This window comes from Tenrec ecaudatus, chromosome 2 (genome assembly GCF_050624435.1).
Source record: "Tenrec ecaudatus isolate mTenEca1 chromosome 2, mTenEca1.hap1, whole genome shotgun sequence".
Lineage (NCBI taxonomy): Eukaryota > Metazoa > Chordata > Mammalia > Afrosoricida > Tenrecidae > Tenrec > Tenrec ecaudatus.
Window position 1 is genome coordinate 297,813,179 of NC_134531.1, and position 18,923 is coordinate 297,832,101.

General features: G+C 39.7%; 1 protein-coding gene across 3 annotated transcripts in view; it reads right to left on the bottom strand.

Annotated features, from left to right (window-relative positions):
• Positions 1–1,910: 1,910 nt before the first annotated feature.
• Positions 1,911–18,923, bottom strand: part of ALCAM (activated leukocyte cell adhesion molecule) — a 218,001-nt gene continuing 200,988 nt past the window's right edge. For all 3 annotated transcript variants that reach the window (XM_075542590.1, XM_075542589.1, XM_075542588.1), the window contains one exon: positions 1,911–2,020. In XM_075542590.1, coding sequence (XP_075398705.1) covers positions 1,933–2,020 — 88 coding nt within the window. In that variant the 3' untranslated portion in view covers positions 1,911–1,932. The remainder of the gene's footprint in view (positions 2,021–18,923) is intronic.

Here is an 18,923-nt window from a genome sequence, read left to right on the forward strand (position 1 = left end):
GAAGAATAAAAAGAAATTCGAAATAGTTGACAGTTTTTCTTTTGATGACAAATGGCTTCATTTATACTAGGATTACAAGGCCTTTTAGAACAATATTTCATTTGTCTGCAGGTTAAATGCACTCTCTCCTTCAAATCACGCTCTATTTTGTAAGGTTTGTCTTCAAGCTTCCATTTCCTTCGAGAATGCACTCTATCCAAGTTCAAAGAATACAAGGTGGACAAAAAGTCTATGTTTACAAAATGCTGGGGAGTGAACTCTACAAAAACAAACCAATGACAACCAGCTCAGATCGCCCTGAGCGTGGCTTCCAACAGAAAGCAGGGTGGCCGGGGGGGTTCCACTTTCTACTTCTATCACCAAGTCAGCTTGAGAAGTTGGTTTCTGGATGTTGAATGAATACCCTGTTTCAATGGGCCTCTTTTCCCTCTTTGGAGTGCATCCTTTTGATTATAATTCTTTCCCACATCCCCCATTCTTCATATGGGGTTGACCCTGCTGGCCTACCGACGTTGTTGTTTAAGGTTTATTTATAATGAACCCAAGGTTCACTGCGATCGTTGTGCATTTTTAGCATAGCAAGATAAGAAGCATTAACAATCATTCTCAAAGATACCCAAAATAATTTCTCCAAATGGCTCCTTTGTTGGCTGGAACAGGAATCAAAAGAAAAAAAACACTCACTGCAAATAACAATACCCTCTCCTTGAGACTGTGCATATATATGTAACTATAGCACATACCTAATATTGATAAGATGCATTCCATAACCTTACATATGCACACATACATATATGTACAGACTAACGTACAGACATATGCACACATATGTACATGTATATATCTTATGTACAGACATACACACATACATATGTGTATATACCTATGTGCATACACATAGAGATGGTGTTGTTATATGCCTTTGAGTTGATTTTGTCTCCTAGTGACTGAAAAGAACAGACAAAAATGCCTCCGAGGGTTTACTACAGATCCCTGGGAAATTGCGTTAAGTGTTGTACTGTTGATGGACGGGACAGTGGTTTGAACCCAGGAGGACCCGTTAGAGAGAGAAGTGGATGCCTGCTTCTCTAAAAATGACATCTCGGAAGCCCAATAAGGAAGTTCTTCTCTGTCCGACAGGATCACTACGAATCAAAATTGACTCAGAAAAACCAAACTCACTGTAAGCTAGGCAATTCTGACGCATAAAAATAACAACAACAATCTGATGGAGAGGCCTTTTTTCTGCAGAAGCAATGGGATGGGTGTGAAGCAATAATTTCAGTTAGCAGCTCCCAGCTTAGCCATGGAAACACCCGGGATCCTTACATACATATATGTATATATTTATGCATATACATGCACACACATATGCACTATAATTACAAAAGCATATGTGCATTCATATGTATTTATACAAGTTTGTTATTCTCTTACTAAAGTGATTTAGGAGATGTGTGTATCAATTCAATCACATCTTTTTTATTTCTTGTTTATCTCTATATTATATCCTTAGATTAAGATGAAAAAAAAATTAAGTTATTCTCAGAAGTGTTCAAGCATTAGAAACTGTTTGTATTTTCACCAAATGTCAATTTATAAGCACCCAATATTTTACATTCAGCAAAAATTTAGGCATCAAAATACAAACTGTTATCTGAATGTTCAAGTATCAAAATTGGTTTTGATTATTTAGAGGGTAAGGCTCATTTTTTGGAAGATCGGGTGACTTGTGAGATCTCACTTCTTTGAAGAACACCCTTCACAAAATTGTCTCTGGAAAAACCTTCTCTTGTTTCAAAAGCTGCAATGGTGAAGTGTCTTAACCTCAAGACATTTCCTTTTTCTTTCTAAGAATGTTTTGCATTTCCCTGGAAATTGTTTCAATAAGCCGCACAGAGGCTACCCACCTGGACAACTATACCGTCTCGCTTAGGCTTCCGTTTTGTGATTGTTTTCTTCCAACTTCTTGTTTTCCTCCAGATTGCCAAGATCCTTGTTCACGTGCTTCGATGCGCTCCTAGAGAACCAGTGAATAAGTGTATAAGCATCTCGGCACACGCACACATATCTTTAAAAATGTAAAGATTCAAATGGATATATAATTGAAGTGAAATATTTTACATCTATTGCCAGCAAACAATTAGGACAACCATTTCCATTGCTGTGAGCCTTGATTGGTAACAGAACACATTCCAAGGAAATTAAGCTTGGTAGCAGAGTGACAATTACATCACCACGAGGAAAAAGCACACACGCACACACACACACATACACTGTACGATATGCAGGCAGGTGTACCCCAGAGATCGGTCAGGGTCATTTTCAGATGGGTATAATAAAGGTAATTATTTCAATGAATCAAGTCACAAACTATTATGGCTTTCCATGGCATGAAAGTGATGTTTATCCTATATTGCCGTATATTAAGGGTGAAATGTTATTAAGCAACAGCTTGAAACCCTGTGAGAGAGATCAAAACGTGACACAGACACATGACGGGAGCACCTGCTATCTGAAAACTGCTACCAACAGACCTGCTTGATGCAGGGTTTCCCCAAACCTTCAGGAAGTGAAAGCAAACCATCTGAAATGCCAAATGAAGTGACACAGCCAAGTCCGTTCCGACCCATAGGGACCCTGTGCAGCAGAAGGACACACTGCCCAGGCCTGGGCCACCCTCACCAGGTTCCCAATGTTTGAGTCCATGGTTGTCACCACAATGTCAACCCAGCTCATCCTTCCTCTTCTTCACTGTCCCTCTCCTTTACCATGCAGGATGTCCTTCTCCAGGGACTGGTCTCTCCTGACGACATGTCTAAAGGACGGAAGACCAAGACTCACCATCCTTGCCTCTACGGAGCACTTTGGGTGTATTTTCCCGAGGAAGATGTGTTTGTCCTTCTGGCAGTCTATGGTGTTTGAATATCCTGTGCCAGCACTCCAACTATTCCTCTGGGGTCTTCCCCATTCGTTGTCCAACTTTCATATGCATGTGAGGTGATTGTAGATACCATGACTTGGGCCACATGCACCTCCATCCTCAAGGCAGCATCCGCTAAAGAGGTCTCGTGCAGCAGATTTATGCAACGCTTGCTTGCTTCCATGAGCATTGACTGTGGACCCAAGCAAGACAAAATCTTTGACAACTTCAATCTTTCCTCCATTTCTCATGATGTTCCTATTGGTCCAGTTGTGAGAATTTGGGCCTTCTTTACACCGAATTGTCATCCATCCTAAGGCTGCCATCCTTGATCTTCATCTGCCAGGGCTTCCCGTCCTCCTCGCTTTCAGCCAGCGAGGTTGGGGCCTCTGTACATCACAGGTTAAGAAGCATTCTTCTTCATGTAATCCAGTTTCTCTGATTATTCGCTCAACAAATCCTTTAGCACAGTAAAAGCCTGATGTTTCTCCCACAGAGTGGCTGGGAATTCCATCCTGACCTTGTGGTTAGCAGTAGCAGTCATTAGTAATGGCTGTGTTGGGCTGCTCAGTTCAAGGTCAGCTGTTCTTTGGGAGAAAGATGAGACTCTACGCCTGTAACGATATACAGGCCCCAGGGACTTTTCTACTCCATAGGGTTCCTATAAGTTTTAATCTAATAAGAACAGTGAGTATGGCTTGAGTCTTATTCCTATCCTAACATGCATAAGGTTTGGGGCTGGGCAATTTTACTCTTTGCTAAATACCATTGTGTGAGATCTAGAGTAACATATCCTGTTCTTTGGACTTTGTGTTGTATCACTAACATCTCCTGAATGAAAAACTAGAGGCATAAAACCCCATTTTCTTGAAAAGTATTTCTATGTTTCATATATAATTCTTTATTTCATTTGCAAAGGGTCATAATTTTACGAGGAAGAGGGTTTACTGTAGATATGCCCAAGTGCAGTCAAGGGATACATAGCTCATGCAAACTGGGGAATTCTTGGTAGGTAGCAGAAGATGAATTTTTACTTCATAAAATGTTTAATTTAACATAAATGATAGCCTTCTAAAGTTATTCCTGGGGGGCAAGAGTTACTTTAATCTCTACCCATATGTTCAAGTATCTTGATATTTGATAACATTTTATAAGACACAAATATTAAACATGTGAACAGGATAACATTGTAATAAATTCAAGTGAATATTTATCATTTTATCACATAATTTTTCTCTTGTACAAAAAGGCACTGCAAAATAAATGGCAAACTCTTTCTCATGTATATCTTGTACAAAAAAAGGATCGAAAGGTAAATAAACAATATTATTTGAGGTGTGCTCTCTTTACTCCTAATAAAAATGAAAGCATTAAGTTCCTTGATTAATTAAATCTTCATAAACAGAACTGTAAAAAGGTAGGACATCTCTCTAGGATGATCCCTAAAAGTTTTTTGACGCATATTCTTCCTATCAATATATAAATTAGGTAAAAATGTGTTATAAAGAATGATACCCACATACAGTTAAACGGCATTAAGAAAACAAAACACTAAGCACATCCATAGACCTGCCCCCAGCTCAAGGCATTGAAAAGCCCCCCATCTTCTTTCCTTCCAGATTCTAAGGCTTCTTGAAAGGTTACCAAATACTGAAATCTAACAGAACTCTACCTGTTCTTCTAATTTGTATGTAGATGAATCACACCATCAGTATTTATTTGTGCATTAAACATTTTAAAATATATATTTGAGGGATTAATTCAGAATGTTACATATAATTATAGATTAGTTATTCTCACTGCTGTATATAGCATACCATTGGTAGGAATCATTACTTATTCATCTGTGTTTTGGTGATGAAAATTCTTTTTATTATTGGCTTCTGGGATTTAAATTATATTTAGATTAGCCCTTTTGTTTGTGTCCTGTTTTGCTTACACTCTTAGGTGTCTTATTTACTCTTTCCTTCTTACCTATTGTTCGGTCCTCTGCACTTCAATATGCTTTTGTTTGTTGGTTACTTATTTGTTTTGCTCTTCATTTCTAATTGATCTTCCTGTTCCCTTCTGATTTAGCTATGAATAACCTGTTAAATAATGTTGAATTCACTCCCTGAATACTTAATTTTCAGTTATGAAAAAAATCAATATTGATCTTACCTTAGATTTCAATTCCTGGGTGAAATTCTGGTTCTTTCCAGGTACTTTGACTTTTTTTTTTAAATAAAAAGTTCATGGAAAAATACAATGAAATGATAATGAAATTTGTCCAGGATCTTTTGAGAGCTCCTCTTATTGTTCCTATTCCTTTAAATATCCTGTTTGTTAAGTACATTATCCAAATTATCTGTGGATCTTCTTCTCTTATTTAATTTTTCTCTAGTTTATTGATTGTGTTTTCTCCACTATTTGCATATGTAGTCCATTTCTATTTGTGTGTGTACTTGTGTGTGTGTGTGTGTGTGTGTGTGTTGGGGCAGCAGAAAGGTGCTACCTTTCTGCATGGAAAGGCTCTACACAATGTTACTTTTTATTTTCCTCCAAGTAACTCCCCCTTTCTTTTCGCTCAGTATAGATGGAGCTGACCAAGCCAACTGCGTTTGGGAATGAGCGCGTGTGTGACCCAGTTGCCGCTGTTATGTTGTTGTTCTTCTTCTTGTTAGGCTTGGTCTAGCTCCACTGCATCAAATGCCTAGTCTGGTTTCCTTGGGCATCTGGTTGAGTAGGTATTCCACTTTTTAATCTCTCAACACAGCAAGATTCATGTTTTACTTTCAGCATCTCAGTCAAGATCCCTCGCTATTTTCCCATGCAGCTTCAAGATGTAGCTAATAGTATGAGTCTCCTTGAGTCAACTATAAGCTCACTGAGGGAAGGGCTCTAGTTTACTCAGAGCACAGTCTATAATTGTCTATTTCTTAAAATGAAACTAAGCGGCTTTATTACAATCTACTCCTCTTTATGATATAAACATTTTGCAATATGAAGTTGGGAAAAAAAGTTGGTACGCAGTTCTTTTCAGATAGGTTAAAGAGAAAGAAAACTGCATTGCAATGATAAAACATGAATATCTTACTCCAACCCCTTAAAAAAAGCATTGCACACATTATATGCATAAACATGCACCTTGACAGAGTCATATGTATGCACAACGATTTTACTCAAAACAGAAGTAATTGCAATGATGACCAAGGATAATCGATATTAATTTACTGTGGAGTTATTCTAATCTAATTCTGAGAAGTACAGCATCCATAATGGATTAGAGTTAAAAAATTCATGTTATCTCAGTATATATCATATGTGTGAAATGTTCACATTCTCTGTTGGTAGTGAAACACTAGAAAATAAAATTATAGTGATTGAAATATACAAAAACCCATAGTTAAAAGATCAGGCATTAAGTACTTGAAAAACAAAAGATGAGAGCTTTTCTCCTGAAGGGAAAAATGGAGCAAAATTCTGGGAAATGTACCTATTTATTATTTATTTTCATCTATGTCTGAAGAGGATTTGAGATTACCAAGGATTAAAATGCCCATTTGCTCGCATGTTGCCTATGCTGAAGAGAGATTTTTAACCACATGTTTGTTAGTTTGAACCTATTCACCAGTCGAAGAAATACCTGCTGATTTGCTCCTACAAAGATCATAGTTAGGAAACCTCACAGGTTTTCTAGTCTGTAATCACAGGAGGTCATTATGAATTGGAATTATCCAAGGGCACCAAGCTAGGTTATTGGGTTAAGGTAGGCGATCTGGGAAAAACTACCATTTTTCTACTAAAATCCAAGAAAGGCCAAGAGGAAAGACTGCATAGGGGCTGAGCAGGCAACCTAAGAGAATGTGTCATAACACAGTGTAACACGAATCATTGTAAATTCAAGGTAATCAGCCTGTAATCTGGCTGGCAGTTGGTGGCAGTGGGGGCACTTTCTTCTGAGAAGATAACAGAACCCAGAGTCTCTAAAATACATTACCCATAAATTCCAGTAAATAAAAAAAATATTACCACATTGAGAAGAATTGAAAAAGTCACTCTGAGTCCTGATGGTGCCTTTGCCTGGCATAGATGTTGGAATCATCAGGAAAGAACTTGCAATCAACCATACACATATAATCATTGACTCAAAGGCAAAGATGATAATAAAAACAGAAGAATATCTGCAGCCAAACATATAAGCCAACCCCCCCAAACAAACAAACAAACCAATAAACAATAACAACAAACCACCTGAACTTTGTTCAACTGACAAGCATAATATTTAAATGAACAAATTGATTAATTGGCCTCAAGATCAAGTTGGGGCAGTAGAAAGTATGTGTGATTAATAGGACAGAGGAATATGATCCATACCTGCTGGAAATAGAAGAAGGGGGGAATGGGGCTGGCTCTTTGTGACCTCTGGAATAATGTCAAGTCACCAAATTGGTGTGACTGGAGAAGATGGAAGACAAAAATGGGGCAGAAAATGCAGTTGAAGAAACAGTGAGCAACGTTTTAAAGACTTGGTGAAATCCATGAACTTGCTCATCAACAATGCTCAGAGAGCCCCAGAGGGAGGGTAAAAAGAAAAGCGCCACCGGGCACTTCAAAGCTTCGCTAATTCAAAGCAAATGTAAGAGAAAGAAGCGAAAGTAGTCAGACAAATAAGGACGAGGAAGAATGATGTTGCATCCAAAAATGCAGAGCAGAGACCATATCCGTCGTTAAAATATTGGGGAGAAAACAACTACTAAAGCCTGTTTCAATCCAGAAATTCGTGTCTAGTGAAAATACTCCTCAATTCAAGGCAACATAAAGACATATTTAAATGAATGAAAGAAAACCCAGTGAATTCATCACCCGCTGACCTATATTATAAGAAACACTAAAGGAAGTTTCTAAGTTGGAGGGAAATGACACCAAATAGAAATTCATATATAAAAAGTATGGTGGAACTAGAGATGGCGTAAGCATGGAGATCTTTCAAATGCTGTCTTAAAATTTCTTTAAAGAACAACCAAAGTGTTAATACAAATGTGTGTATGTGTGTGTGTATGTGTGTGTGTGTGCACAACCTCTGCCATTGAGTCAATTCTGACTCAGAGAAGCCCTGTCAGGGGTTTCTGAGGCTATAAAGGATTATGTTCAAATGTAATGAGTTAAATTCTCCAATTTGGAGATAAAAATTGTCAAGTTGCATTAGGCTGGCAACTATGTTTCTTTAAATGGATGGCAAGCACGTCTTAAAGTACTAGATAGTAAATATTCTAGGCTTGCAGTCCATGTTTGGAGGATCCAGCTCTGTCGCTGTAGCTTGAAAACAACATAAACAACGTGTAAACAAATAGACAGGCTGTGTTCCAATAAAGCTTTATTTAAACATCAAACAGTAATCCAGGGGTCATACTTTGCTGACCTCTACTCTACAAAAGAGATGCACTTTAAGTATAAAGAAATAGCTGAAAGTACAAGGATGGAAAGGCTATACAAGGAAAGAGTAAGTATATAAAATCTGGTGCAGCTAGATCAATAGCAGACAGTGTCAAATTCAAGAAAAGACATGAGTAGAGCTAATAAGATACATAATAAGATAAAAGGCGCAATACATCAGGGGATCATAACAATTGCACAAGTGTATGAGCTACAGTGTATAGCATACAGCAGAAATTGACAGAAGTGCAAGGGAAAGGGGCAGGTACACAATGTTACATGGAGCAAGTAGCACCCCTTTCTGAATGGGGAAATGGACAATTCAGCATGTGCAGTCACGACGCAGTAACTGGTACTGGGCTAGCCCTCTTGCCATAAGCATCTAAACATGACCTGGGGGCGGGGAGGGGATAAAACAAATATTTTCAGTCATTGGACAATAGTAGCAAAAGATTGTAACCTGCAAAAGAACAGCTGTAGGTGAGACGAGGCCTATGAACGGCCAGGCGTACTACCAGGAGGAAGTGTTTGAGGGGTGATGTCAGAACAGGGAACCCAGAGAAGCCACAGTATTTTCACTAAGCTGGAAAAGGGCTTGAAAATTTGTCACAAGAGGGGATCGGGAAGGGAGGGGGTAAAAAAAAAGAGGACCTGCTGCAAAGGGCTTAAGTGGAGAGCAAATGCTTTGAAAATGATTAGGGTAAAGAATGTCCAGATGTGCTTTATACAATTGATGTATGTATATGTATTGTGATGAGTTGTATGAGCCCCTAATAAAATGTTTAAAAAAAAAAAAAGAAAATTTGTCATAAACCAATATCTAACCCATAACTTAGCAGCTGAATTCCTAAGTATTTACATAAGATGGCCACAAAACCCTTTTAAAGTAATGTCATTATTTATTTAGGCATATTAATTAGCCACATCACTCATAATAGCCCAAACCGGGACAACTGAATGACCATTAACATGAACATGTATTGGTTAAAATTCTTGAAATATTCTTAGTATATTCTTGAACTAGAACACGACTCAGCAACAAAAAATAAATAAAAGAGAAATGGTGGGTTTTGACTTGAATGGGATCAGGGAAACTTTGGGGGGTGCTGCTGTTGATGGATTTTGTTGAGTGGATTTTAGCTCATAGGAACTGCATGTGATTAGAATATTCTATATATTGACCAGAGTTGGAGTAATGGCTGCAAAGGTATAACTAGTTATCAAAATCAGGATAATTGTACAATTGTGTCATGCAAAATTCACCTTAATATGCAAACGCTATTTAGGAGCAACTAACACTAAATAAAGCACTATCCCCGTGACTAAAAATCAAAAGAACCAGGCAAGAAGTGAAACAAGAAACTACAAAATGTTTTCATTTCCTTTGTAGGTGGGTGTATTTTTTATGAGATTCAGCACAGTCTCTGTGTTTTCATAAAAGGTGTACAAGACAGTAGTAGTTATTGAGAGAAAGGGGTGACAAAAATTCTCTTTAGACAATTTATGGACTTAGAGCAATTCATAGAAGCTTCCCACATGAGAGGGTGCCACCTCCCAAAAGGATTTTTCCCCCCACAGCTATGTGTTTAATGTTTTTTACAAGACAACCTTATCACCTTTAACATATTCTCCATTATGCTTAATACATTTGTCAAATCTGCAATTCCATTCTTGGAAACATTTTTCAATTGCATCTCTTTGGATGGCTGACAGCAACTTCCCCTTTCTTTCTTTTTTTTTAATTCCAGCTCTTCTACTTCTTCAAATCACTGTTCTTTCATATTCCGATTCCTTCGTGGAAACTACAGGAAGTTGCACGGAGCGAGGCCAGGTGAGTAGGACACGTGGGGCAAGAGAGGCATGCTGGTTTTTGCCAAAACCTGGCACACTGAGATGGCTGCGGGAGCAGGTGCATTATCGTGGTGGCAAAACCAGTCCCCCGTCTGCCACAAATCAGGCCTTTTTTGTCGCACACTGTGATGCAATCTTTTCAGAACCTCTAAATAGAAAGCTTGATGAACAGTCTGACCTGGTGGAAAGAATCCAAATTGACATTTTAATCCATTCAGGAAGTTGACGGGTGTCCACAATGAGGTGTCATTAATGGCTATTTCACCTTTTTAAAACTTGTGCACTTGGGTTTTTTCCATTGTGCCATCCTTATAAGCTCTGTTCAACTTCACAACACTTTCTGCGGCATTTCCCCCCAACCCCCAAGCAGGAAACAAAATTTCACAACCACATTCTATTCTCTTAACTTGGCCATCACAAAAACCAAGGTACCATTGAAACTACTTTTACAAAAAAATTCACCATGACCAGAGAGAACCTTCCCAGGCAACGTCACTGGGTGCATTGACTCAGAGGAAGTTTCTGGATACTCGACCAGCAGGAAAAATGTATACTACGAAAGTTCAGCTCCACCCAGTGCAATTGCTGTTTATGTTCAGGTACTCCCTTGTATCTGCCCAGATTTAATCAGACTAAAGCTATCACTGTGTAAAGAGCGGAAGGGGAAGAAAGTTAAGGGTACATGTGCAGACTGCATGTCAATGCACTATGAAAACTATTTGTAGAATAAGAGTTGAGTAGCTTCAAAGTGACGATATTTCTGATGTTAAAATTTACCCAAAACAATAAAGCAATCTTATACTTGAAAAATAAAAGCAGACAGACCACCCTGGAGTCTTGCTATGCCATGGCATCAGACCTGAGTGAAGGACACGTCTAGAGATAAAAATATCAGTCTTTGATCTATTTACAGGTTTTTCTTTCTTTTCAAAATTTTTTTCTTTTAATTAATTTATTCTTTTATTGGTCATTAGTTTTCTTTTTTGTTGTCCTCGCTGTGTTCTCATTCATCACCTATCTTGCTATGCTTTGATTTTCGGTGCATATTATCTCTACAGATCTATCTAGATAAGATAGGCTGGATGAATAGTCTGGAGGAGAAAACAATGGGACCAATGGTTCCGGGGGACATGGGAGAGGGGGAGGCGGGGGTAAGGAGATGGTGTTGACCAACCCAGGGAAAGGGGAGCAACAAGTGATCCAAAATTAGTGGCAAGGAGGATGTGAGAGGCCTGGTAGGGATTCAGCAAGGGCAAAGTAACTGAGAGAAATTACTGAAACACAAATGAAGGCTGAGTATGATAGAGGGACAAGAGGAAAGTAAAAGGAAATAGAGAAAAGAACTAGATGACAAAGGGTATTTATAGAGGTCTAAATACTGGCATGTACATATGTAAATATATTTATATAGGAGGGTGGGGAAATAGATCTACGTGGATACATGTATAGGTTTAATATTAAGGCATCAGATGGACATTGGTCCTTCACTCAAGTCCTTACTCAATGCAAGAACACGTTGTTCTATTAAATTGGAATTCCATGATGTACACCTTCCCGACATGATTGCTGAAGAAAAATGTGTGAATAAGCAAATGTGGTGAAGAAAATTGATGGTGCCCGGCTATCAAAAGATGTAGTGTCTGGAGTCTTACAGGCTTAAAGATAAACAAGCGGCCATGTAGCTCAGAAGCAACAAGCCCACATGGAAGAAGCACACTAGCCTGTGTGACTATGAGCTGTTGAAGGAATCAGGTATCAAGCATCAAAGAACAAAAAATCATATCATTGTACACGAGGGTGAGTGCAGAGTGGAGACTCAAAGTCCATTGGGAGGCAAATGGACACCCCTTACTGAAGGGTTGTGGGGAGGAGACGAGTCAGTCAGGGTGCAGGGTAGCAATGATGAATCATAACTTTCCCCTAGTTCTTAAATGCTTCCTCCCCCCACTATCATGATCCCAATTCTACCTTACAAATCTGGCTAGACCAGAGGATGTATATTGGTCCAGATAGCAACTGGAAACACAGGGAATCCAGGACAGATGACCCCTTCGGGACCAGTGGTGAGAGTGGCGATGCCTGGAGGGTGGAGGGAATGTAGGGTAGAAAGGGGGATCTGATTACAAGAATCTATGTATAGCCTCCTCCCTGGGGGATCGACAGTGGAGAAGAGAGTGGGGGGAGACATCGGACAGTGTAGAATATGACAAAATAATAATTTATGAATTATGAAGGGTTCATGAGGGAGAGGGGAGAGGGGAGGAAGGGGGAAAATTGAGGAGCCGATATTAAGGGTTCAAGTAGAAGGCAAATATTCTGAGAATGATGATGACAACATATGTACAAATGTGCTTGACACAATGGATGTGTGTATAGATTGTGATAAGAGTTGTACGAGCCCCCAATAAAATGATTTTAAAAAAAAGAAAAAGAAAAGCAAAACCCACTTTGGCTAATTCATACATGCTCGGGTAGGGGGAGCATTGAGTGGGTGGCGGGCATGACTTGCTCCCTCCTCAGTTGCCAACACCCTTTTCTTCAGCCGCTGTGAGTGGCAGCAGCAGCAACAGTGGCAACAAGGTCAACCTGAAGTGAGTTCACATAAGGTTGGTTGTTTTTTTAAAATCATTTTACTGGGAGTTCGTATAATTCTTATCACAATCCATACTTCCATCTATTGTGTCAGGCACATTTGTACATTTGTTGCCATTATTCTCAAAACATTTGCTTTCTACTTGAGTCCTTAATATCAGCTCCTCATTTCCCCCCTCCCTTCTCACTCTGCCCTCTCCCACGAACCCGTCATAATTCATAAATTATTATTTTGTCGTATCTTACTCTGCCCAATGTCTCCCTTCACCCACTTTTCTGTTGTCCATCCCCAAGGAAGAGGTTATATGTAGATCCTTGTAATCGGTTCCCCCTTTCTACCCTGCCTTCCCTCCAACCCTCCAGGTAGCGCACCACCACTCTCACCACTGGTCCCGAAGGGGTCATCTGTCCTGGATTCCTTGTTTCCAGTTGCTATCTGTACCAGTGTACATCCTCTGGTCTTGCCAGATTTGTAAGGTAGAATTGAGATCATGAGTGTGGGGGAGGAAGTGTTTAAGAACTAGAGGAAAGTTGTATGTTTCATCGTTGCAATTCTGTATTCTGACTGGCTCGTCTCCTCCTCGCGACCCTTCAGTAAGGGGGTGTCCAGTTGCCTACAGATGGGCTTTGGGTCTCCACTCTGCACTCACCCTCATTTACAATGATATGATATTTTTGTTCTTTGATCCCTGATACCTGATCCCTTCGACAACTTGTGGTCGCACAGGCTGCTGTGCTCTTCCATGTGGGCTTTGTTGCTTCTGAGCTAGATGATCGCTTGTTTATCTTCAAAGCTTTAAGATCCCAGATGTTATATGTTTGATAGCTGGGCACCATCAGCTTTCTTCACCACATTTACTTATGTACACATTTGTCTTCAGCGATTGTGTCAGGAAGGTATGCATCATGGAATGCCAATTTAATAGAACAAAGTGTTCTTTCATTGAGTAAGTACTTGAGTGGAGGTCCAATACCTATGTGCTGCCTTAATACTAAACCTATAAATATATGCATGTAGATCATGGGAGCAAATGAATGGGGAGGAAGAGAGAGTGGAGCATAGCCTGGCCCACCAGGCCTGGAGGACGGTATCCCCGCTCTGAAGAGCCAATCCACAGAGAGGACCATATGGCTGATCTCATTATGAAACGTTGTGTGCCTTGCTGACCTTGGGCCCTAGGAGGGGCAACTCTGGAGACTCAGTGTTGGGATTAACCCGACCTGACTCCGTGACACCGAGGCAAAACACTAAAGGCGTGCGGTAGAGCAACGGGGGGAGCAGAGCAGGGAGCTCCCGAGGGAGTGCAAAGGATAGACTCTGGGGCCAGAGCATGGCACCCCATTGGACTTAACTAGAGGAAACACCTAGAGGTCAAAAAGCAGACCTGGATCTATTTACAGGTTTTTCTATCTCAAAAAATTTTTTTAATTAATTATTTCTTTTATGGGTCATTGGTTTTATTTTTTGTTGTCATCATTGTGTTCTCTTTTGTCGCTTTGTCTTGCTATGCCATGTTTTTTTGGTGTATATTATTATCTCTGTAGCTATATCTCAATAAGACAGGCTAGATAAAAGTCTGGAGGAGAAAATAATGGGACCATTGGTTCCACGGGGACATGGGAGAGGGGGAGGCAGGGTATGGAGGTGGTGTTGACCAACCCAGGGAGAGGGGAGCAACAAGTGACCCAAAACTAATGGCATGGAGGGTGTGAGAGGCCTGGTAGGGATTCTGCAAGGGCAATGTAACTGAGAGAAATTACTGAAACTTAAATAAAGGCTGAGTATGATAGTGGGGCAAGAGGAAAGTAAAAGGAAACAGAGGAAAGAACTAGGAGACAAAGGGCATTTATAGAGGTCTAAATACAGGCATGTACATGGTACATATATTTATATAGGAGGGTGGGGAAATAGATCTATGGCATATATTACATAAGGTTGTAATGGGCCGTTCACACAGTGTTCCAATAACATGAGTTCCTATTTCACAGCATGAGGAGCGTACATTAAGCAATCCCATATACCGGTATGGGATTTGGAGAGCAATACTACTGGTGATATACTGGGTGGGCTCAGCTCATCGAACCATCAAAAACAAAATGAAGCGAAACAAACCGATCAACCAGACTCAGTGCCATTGAGTTGATTCTAACTCGTCGTGACTCTATAGGACAGAGTAGACCTCCCCTCATGAGTTTCAAAGGCTGGGCATCTTTCTGGGGAACAGAAAGGCTCATCTCCTTTCCATTCACCATCTGAGGGGCTGGAATTGTTAACAATGGGTTTAGCAACCCAATAATTGACCATCACACTGTTACTCCTCCTTAGGGTCCACGAAGTGGCCTTAAATGTGCTTACCTCATTAAAATTGTGAACATTTCGGGGAAGGTACGGACAGTGCGTACTCCCTTCCTGACAACAGTAGATGCATTTATAGTGATGCACGGGCAAGGCAATAAGTCTGTGCTTGAAATGGTCATTCCGCACAATCACACTAGCTTTTCAATTTATTCAGGGGCAGCCCTTCTACTTCATGGACATTGGATTTTAGAGTAATGTGGATTAGAAAATATAATTCCATTAGAATAGATTATCTTGCAAGATGTGTATGTATTATCTATCAAGAGATACTAATTGGAAAATAATTTAGAACAGCTTAATACAGCATTGTGTCTTGAGGTACAATGTCACAGGTGAGTTCTCTCCTCTCCTAAGTGTAGATTTACACTTCTTACTGTTTCCTTTGCTTTTTTTGTTTTCTTCACTAGAAAACATCCTGCAATATAATTGTATTATGTAAGGCAGAACTAGAATAATAATAATAATAAGCACATGGTTAATGCTTACTCTTAGTCTATAAGATACATAGTAGTCATGGACCTCACAAATGCAACCAATTTGGAAATTATGTCTGTAATACATTTTGAATAACTTTATGGCCACATTATACATTCTGTATATCTTTCCTTTATCTTTTGCTCTTTTAAATTTTCATTATTTCTTTTACTCAGATACATGGGAGACGCTTTAGGGGTGCAAGCAGTAATATTCTAGTGTCTGCAGTCGTCCCAAGACGGAGTGGATTTAACCAACTACTGCCTTTTGCTTGGCACAGTCAGGTAATGCCCCTCATGCATGGACGTGATCGGAACCATTCATTCTCTAGCCTGAAGATTGTCCAATGAGAAGTCATGTGGATCGGTGAAGCAGAGGAACCACCAGTCTTTATTCAGCAGTGAATCTAACATATCATGATGAGAGAGGAACACAACTTTGAAGTGCTCCTTGTGGTCGTGATGTATATTAAAAATATGGTGCTTCATTATGAGTGGCATGAGCTGTGTATGTCGGCTAAGTAGCTGTCCAAATATTTAAAAACAAGATGCTGTTTCTCTCTTTTTTTCTCCCACAACTGTTTAAATTGCCAATGCAAATAATTTCCTGTAAATGCTGCTAATACTTTATTGCTTGGGTTGGTGGATCAGTGAGCCTTTTAAACAAAATGTTTGGCATAGAGTTTAATTGGTAAGCAAATTATTGGCAGAAATGTGTGAATCATAAAGATTGCTGATGGTGTTATTTGTTGAGATGGTAAACATAGGGCTATATTTCTTTAGGTATCTATGAAGAAGTCTGGGCCACACCTTTGTTAGAAATTTCTCATATCCATGTAAAATGGTGACAAGTTAGCTAAAGATAGAAAGGAAACCCTCATATTGATTTTTTTATTTTATAGTTGAAGGGATTATCTGGAAGAGAAAAAGGGAAAATAGTATAGTCGGTCCCCAAATGACCTTAGCAATTCTTATCTTCTACGCCCTGACTATGAATGGTCATTCACGCCTACCCTGAACAGGGGGCTTCAGGAATTAACCACACAAATTCACTTTGCTAAAATGCTGCCTTATCGTCGGCCACTAGCAAAAGTCAGAAAAGCAAAGTACTTAGCGAATCTCAAGTGGTCCACAAATTCTTAATAAAAACAGCTTGATGCTTGCTATTTGAGTTGCAGTTTATTACTTTGATTACCAATAATATTAACTCTACCAAAGTTGGTGCACTTTCCAATTAAGTAACCATTATTCAGATAGATGTACAAGTCAGACGGTAAAAGCTGCACTTAATTTAATGAGATACTTCAAAGGAAATGCATGAAGCATTAACCCAAGGATGCCATGAAGCCGAGTATTCGGCATTTATTTCTCCCTAATTTTCGTTTTGGATCACCGTAGGGTAATAGCTCACGAAGAAACTGAAACACATACACACCCACTCATCAATATCTTCTAGTCACAGAAGGACAAACTGTTTCTGAGAAGATGCTGGCTATTAGAGTAGGATGATAATGGAGGCCGAGGGGTGTCAGGACTTTAACATGCACTTGACCATAATGTACCGAACTGCAGTTTTTTTCCAGGATGAAGGAAGATAGTCTTTCACTCTCTAAGAATTGAAGTTACCGATCAGTTTAAAGTATAGTGCACGGTAATACTTCAGAGGCCAAGCTATGAGGCTTATGCGTGTCAATGGGGATGATAAAGAAAGGGTTAGATCTTGCTCATTAGGAAACTTACACACATAGAATTTCTATTAGATATTGCTTCTGAGCAGCCGTTTATGTGTATTTTGTTTCACTTACATGGTACAGGCAACAGGATTTCCATCGATATCATGGACGCAAACACACATGAAGGGCTTTTAGGTGGATGTTAACTGGGGAAAAGAGCGTGGTGACGGGGACTGCGTGGATTGGCGACGGGCGTGAGAACCCGATGTGAGAGCAGACGTGGACATAGCCCACAACACATGAGGAAAATTGTCTCTGCCTCGTGACAAAGTGGAGGAAATTAAACCTAATTATTAAGCTCCAAGATGCCCAAACATCACTGCCTTGAATCAAATACCATAGTCATTCGGCCCCTTCCCAGCTACCTAACTTTAAGCAAATCACTGAATCATTCTCTCTCTTGGTTTTCCAAGTGTAAAATATAAATAATAGTATGTGTCACTGATGTGGGGTGAGTTTTAAATGCATAAAATATTTAGAACGGAGTCCAGCATATGTTCACAAGGCTGGTTGACTATAAACGTCCTGAGCTGTTGATCCCTTTTAATGGCAGCTCATAATCTGTCTTGGCTCAGGATAAAGACACCATTGAAACGGATGTCTTTATAAGGTCAAATAATGGATCCGATCTGAGTTGGCATTTTATTTAGATTTTAAGTTAATGTGTCTATGTGATCTCTAAAGGAGTTCTATCAGGCATCAATAAAATCAGTAAAATTAAGTCCAAAGTCACAAGGAGTTATGAACATACCCTGTTGAAGCTAACATACCCTTTTGTATGATGAGCGCGATCAAGACCAGGGGTATGCCACAAGATCATCAAGGGAACTTGAAAGCAATGCGTGGGTGAGCACCCCATTGCTGTCCAACTCCCTCTGAATCTGGGGTCAAGTTAAGGAAATGAGGACTATTGGGTGTGTGCAGTTTCAGAAAATTCAGTGGTTAATCCGAATTGCATTATAAGCTACTGTTAGAGGATCTGAAAAGTTCAAACTATTTTATTATATAACTGTTCTCATTTTTAAACCTAAAACAGCATCTACAGCAATTTAAAAAATAGTTTTTGTACTTTGTCTAACAAATTATTTTCATTAAATCCCAAATAATCGTTGACTGTTCTCTGAATTACTTCCTTATATGGGACAACCTAGAAGAGGAACTAAAGAAAATAGGAAATGTGACCACATGCCCTCCCCTTCCATCACCCACGAATTCTTCGCTGGCTAAACCTATCACTGCAAAGACACCTGAAAATCCATGTAGTATTTCAATTCATCTTCCCCAGCCTCCATCAAGCCATTAAAAATGGTTGACCTTTAGGCTTGTATGCGTTTTTAAAACATTCGCGGAGACACTGTAAAATCAAACCATTACACCCACACTGGTGACTAAGAAGAGCAGGTCGAACCCTCGTGAAATCAGTCCCCAGGCCGTTGCCCCGATGTTGGCGAGCAGGCCACAGTGAGCCGAGAGCCACACATGATCCTTGGAGACGGGAAGCTCTTTTGCTTATTGTAGATATCATATGCCCAGTGGGAATGAGCTTAACAAACGCACACTTGGTTTTCTCCCAGTGA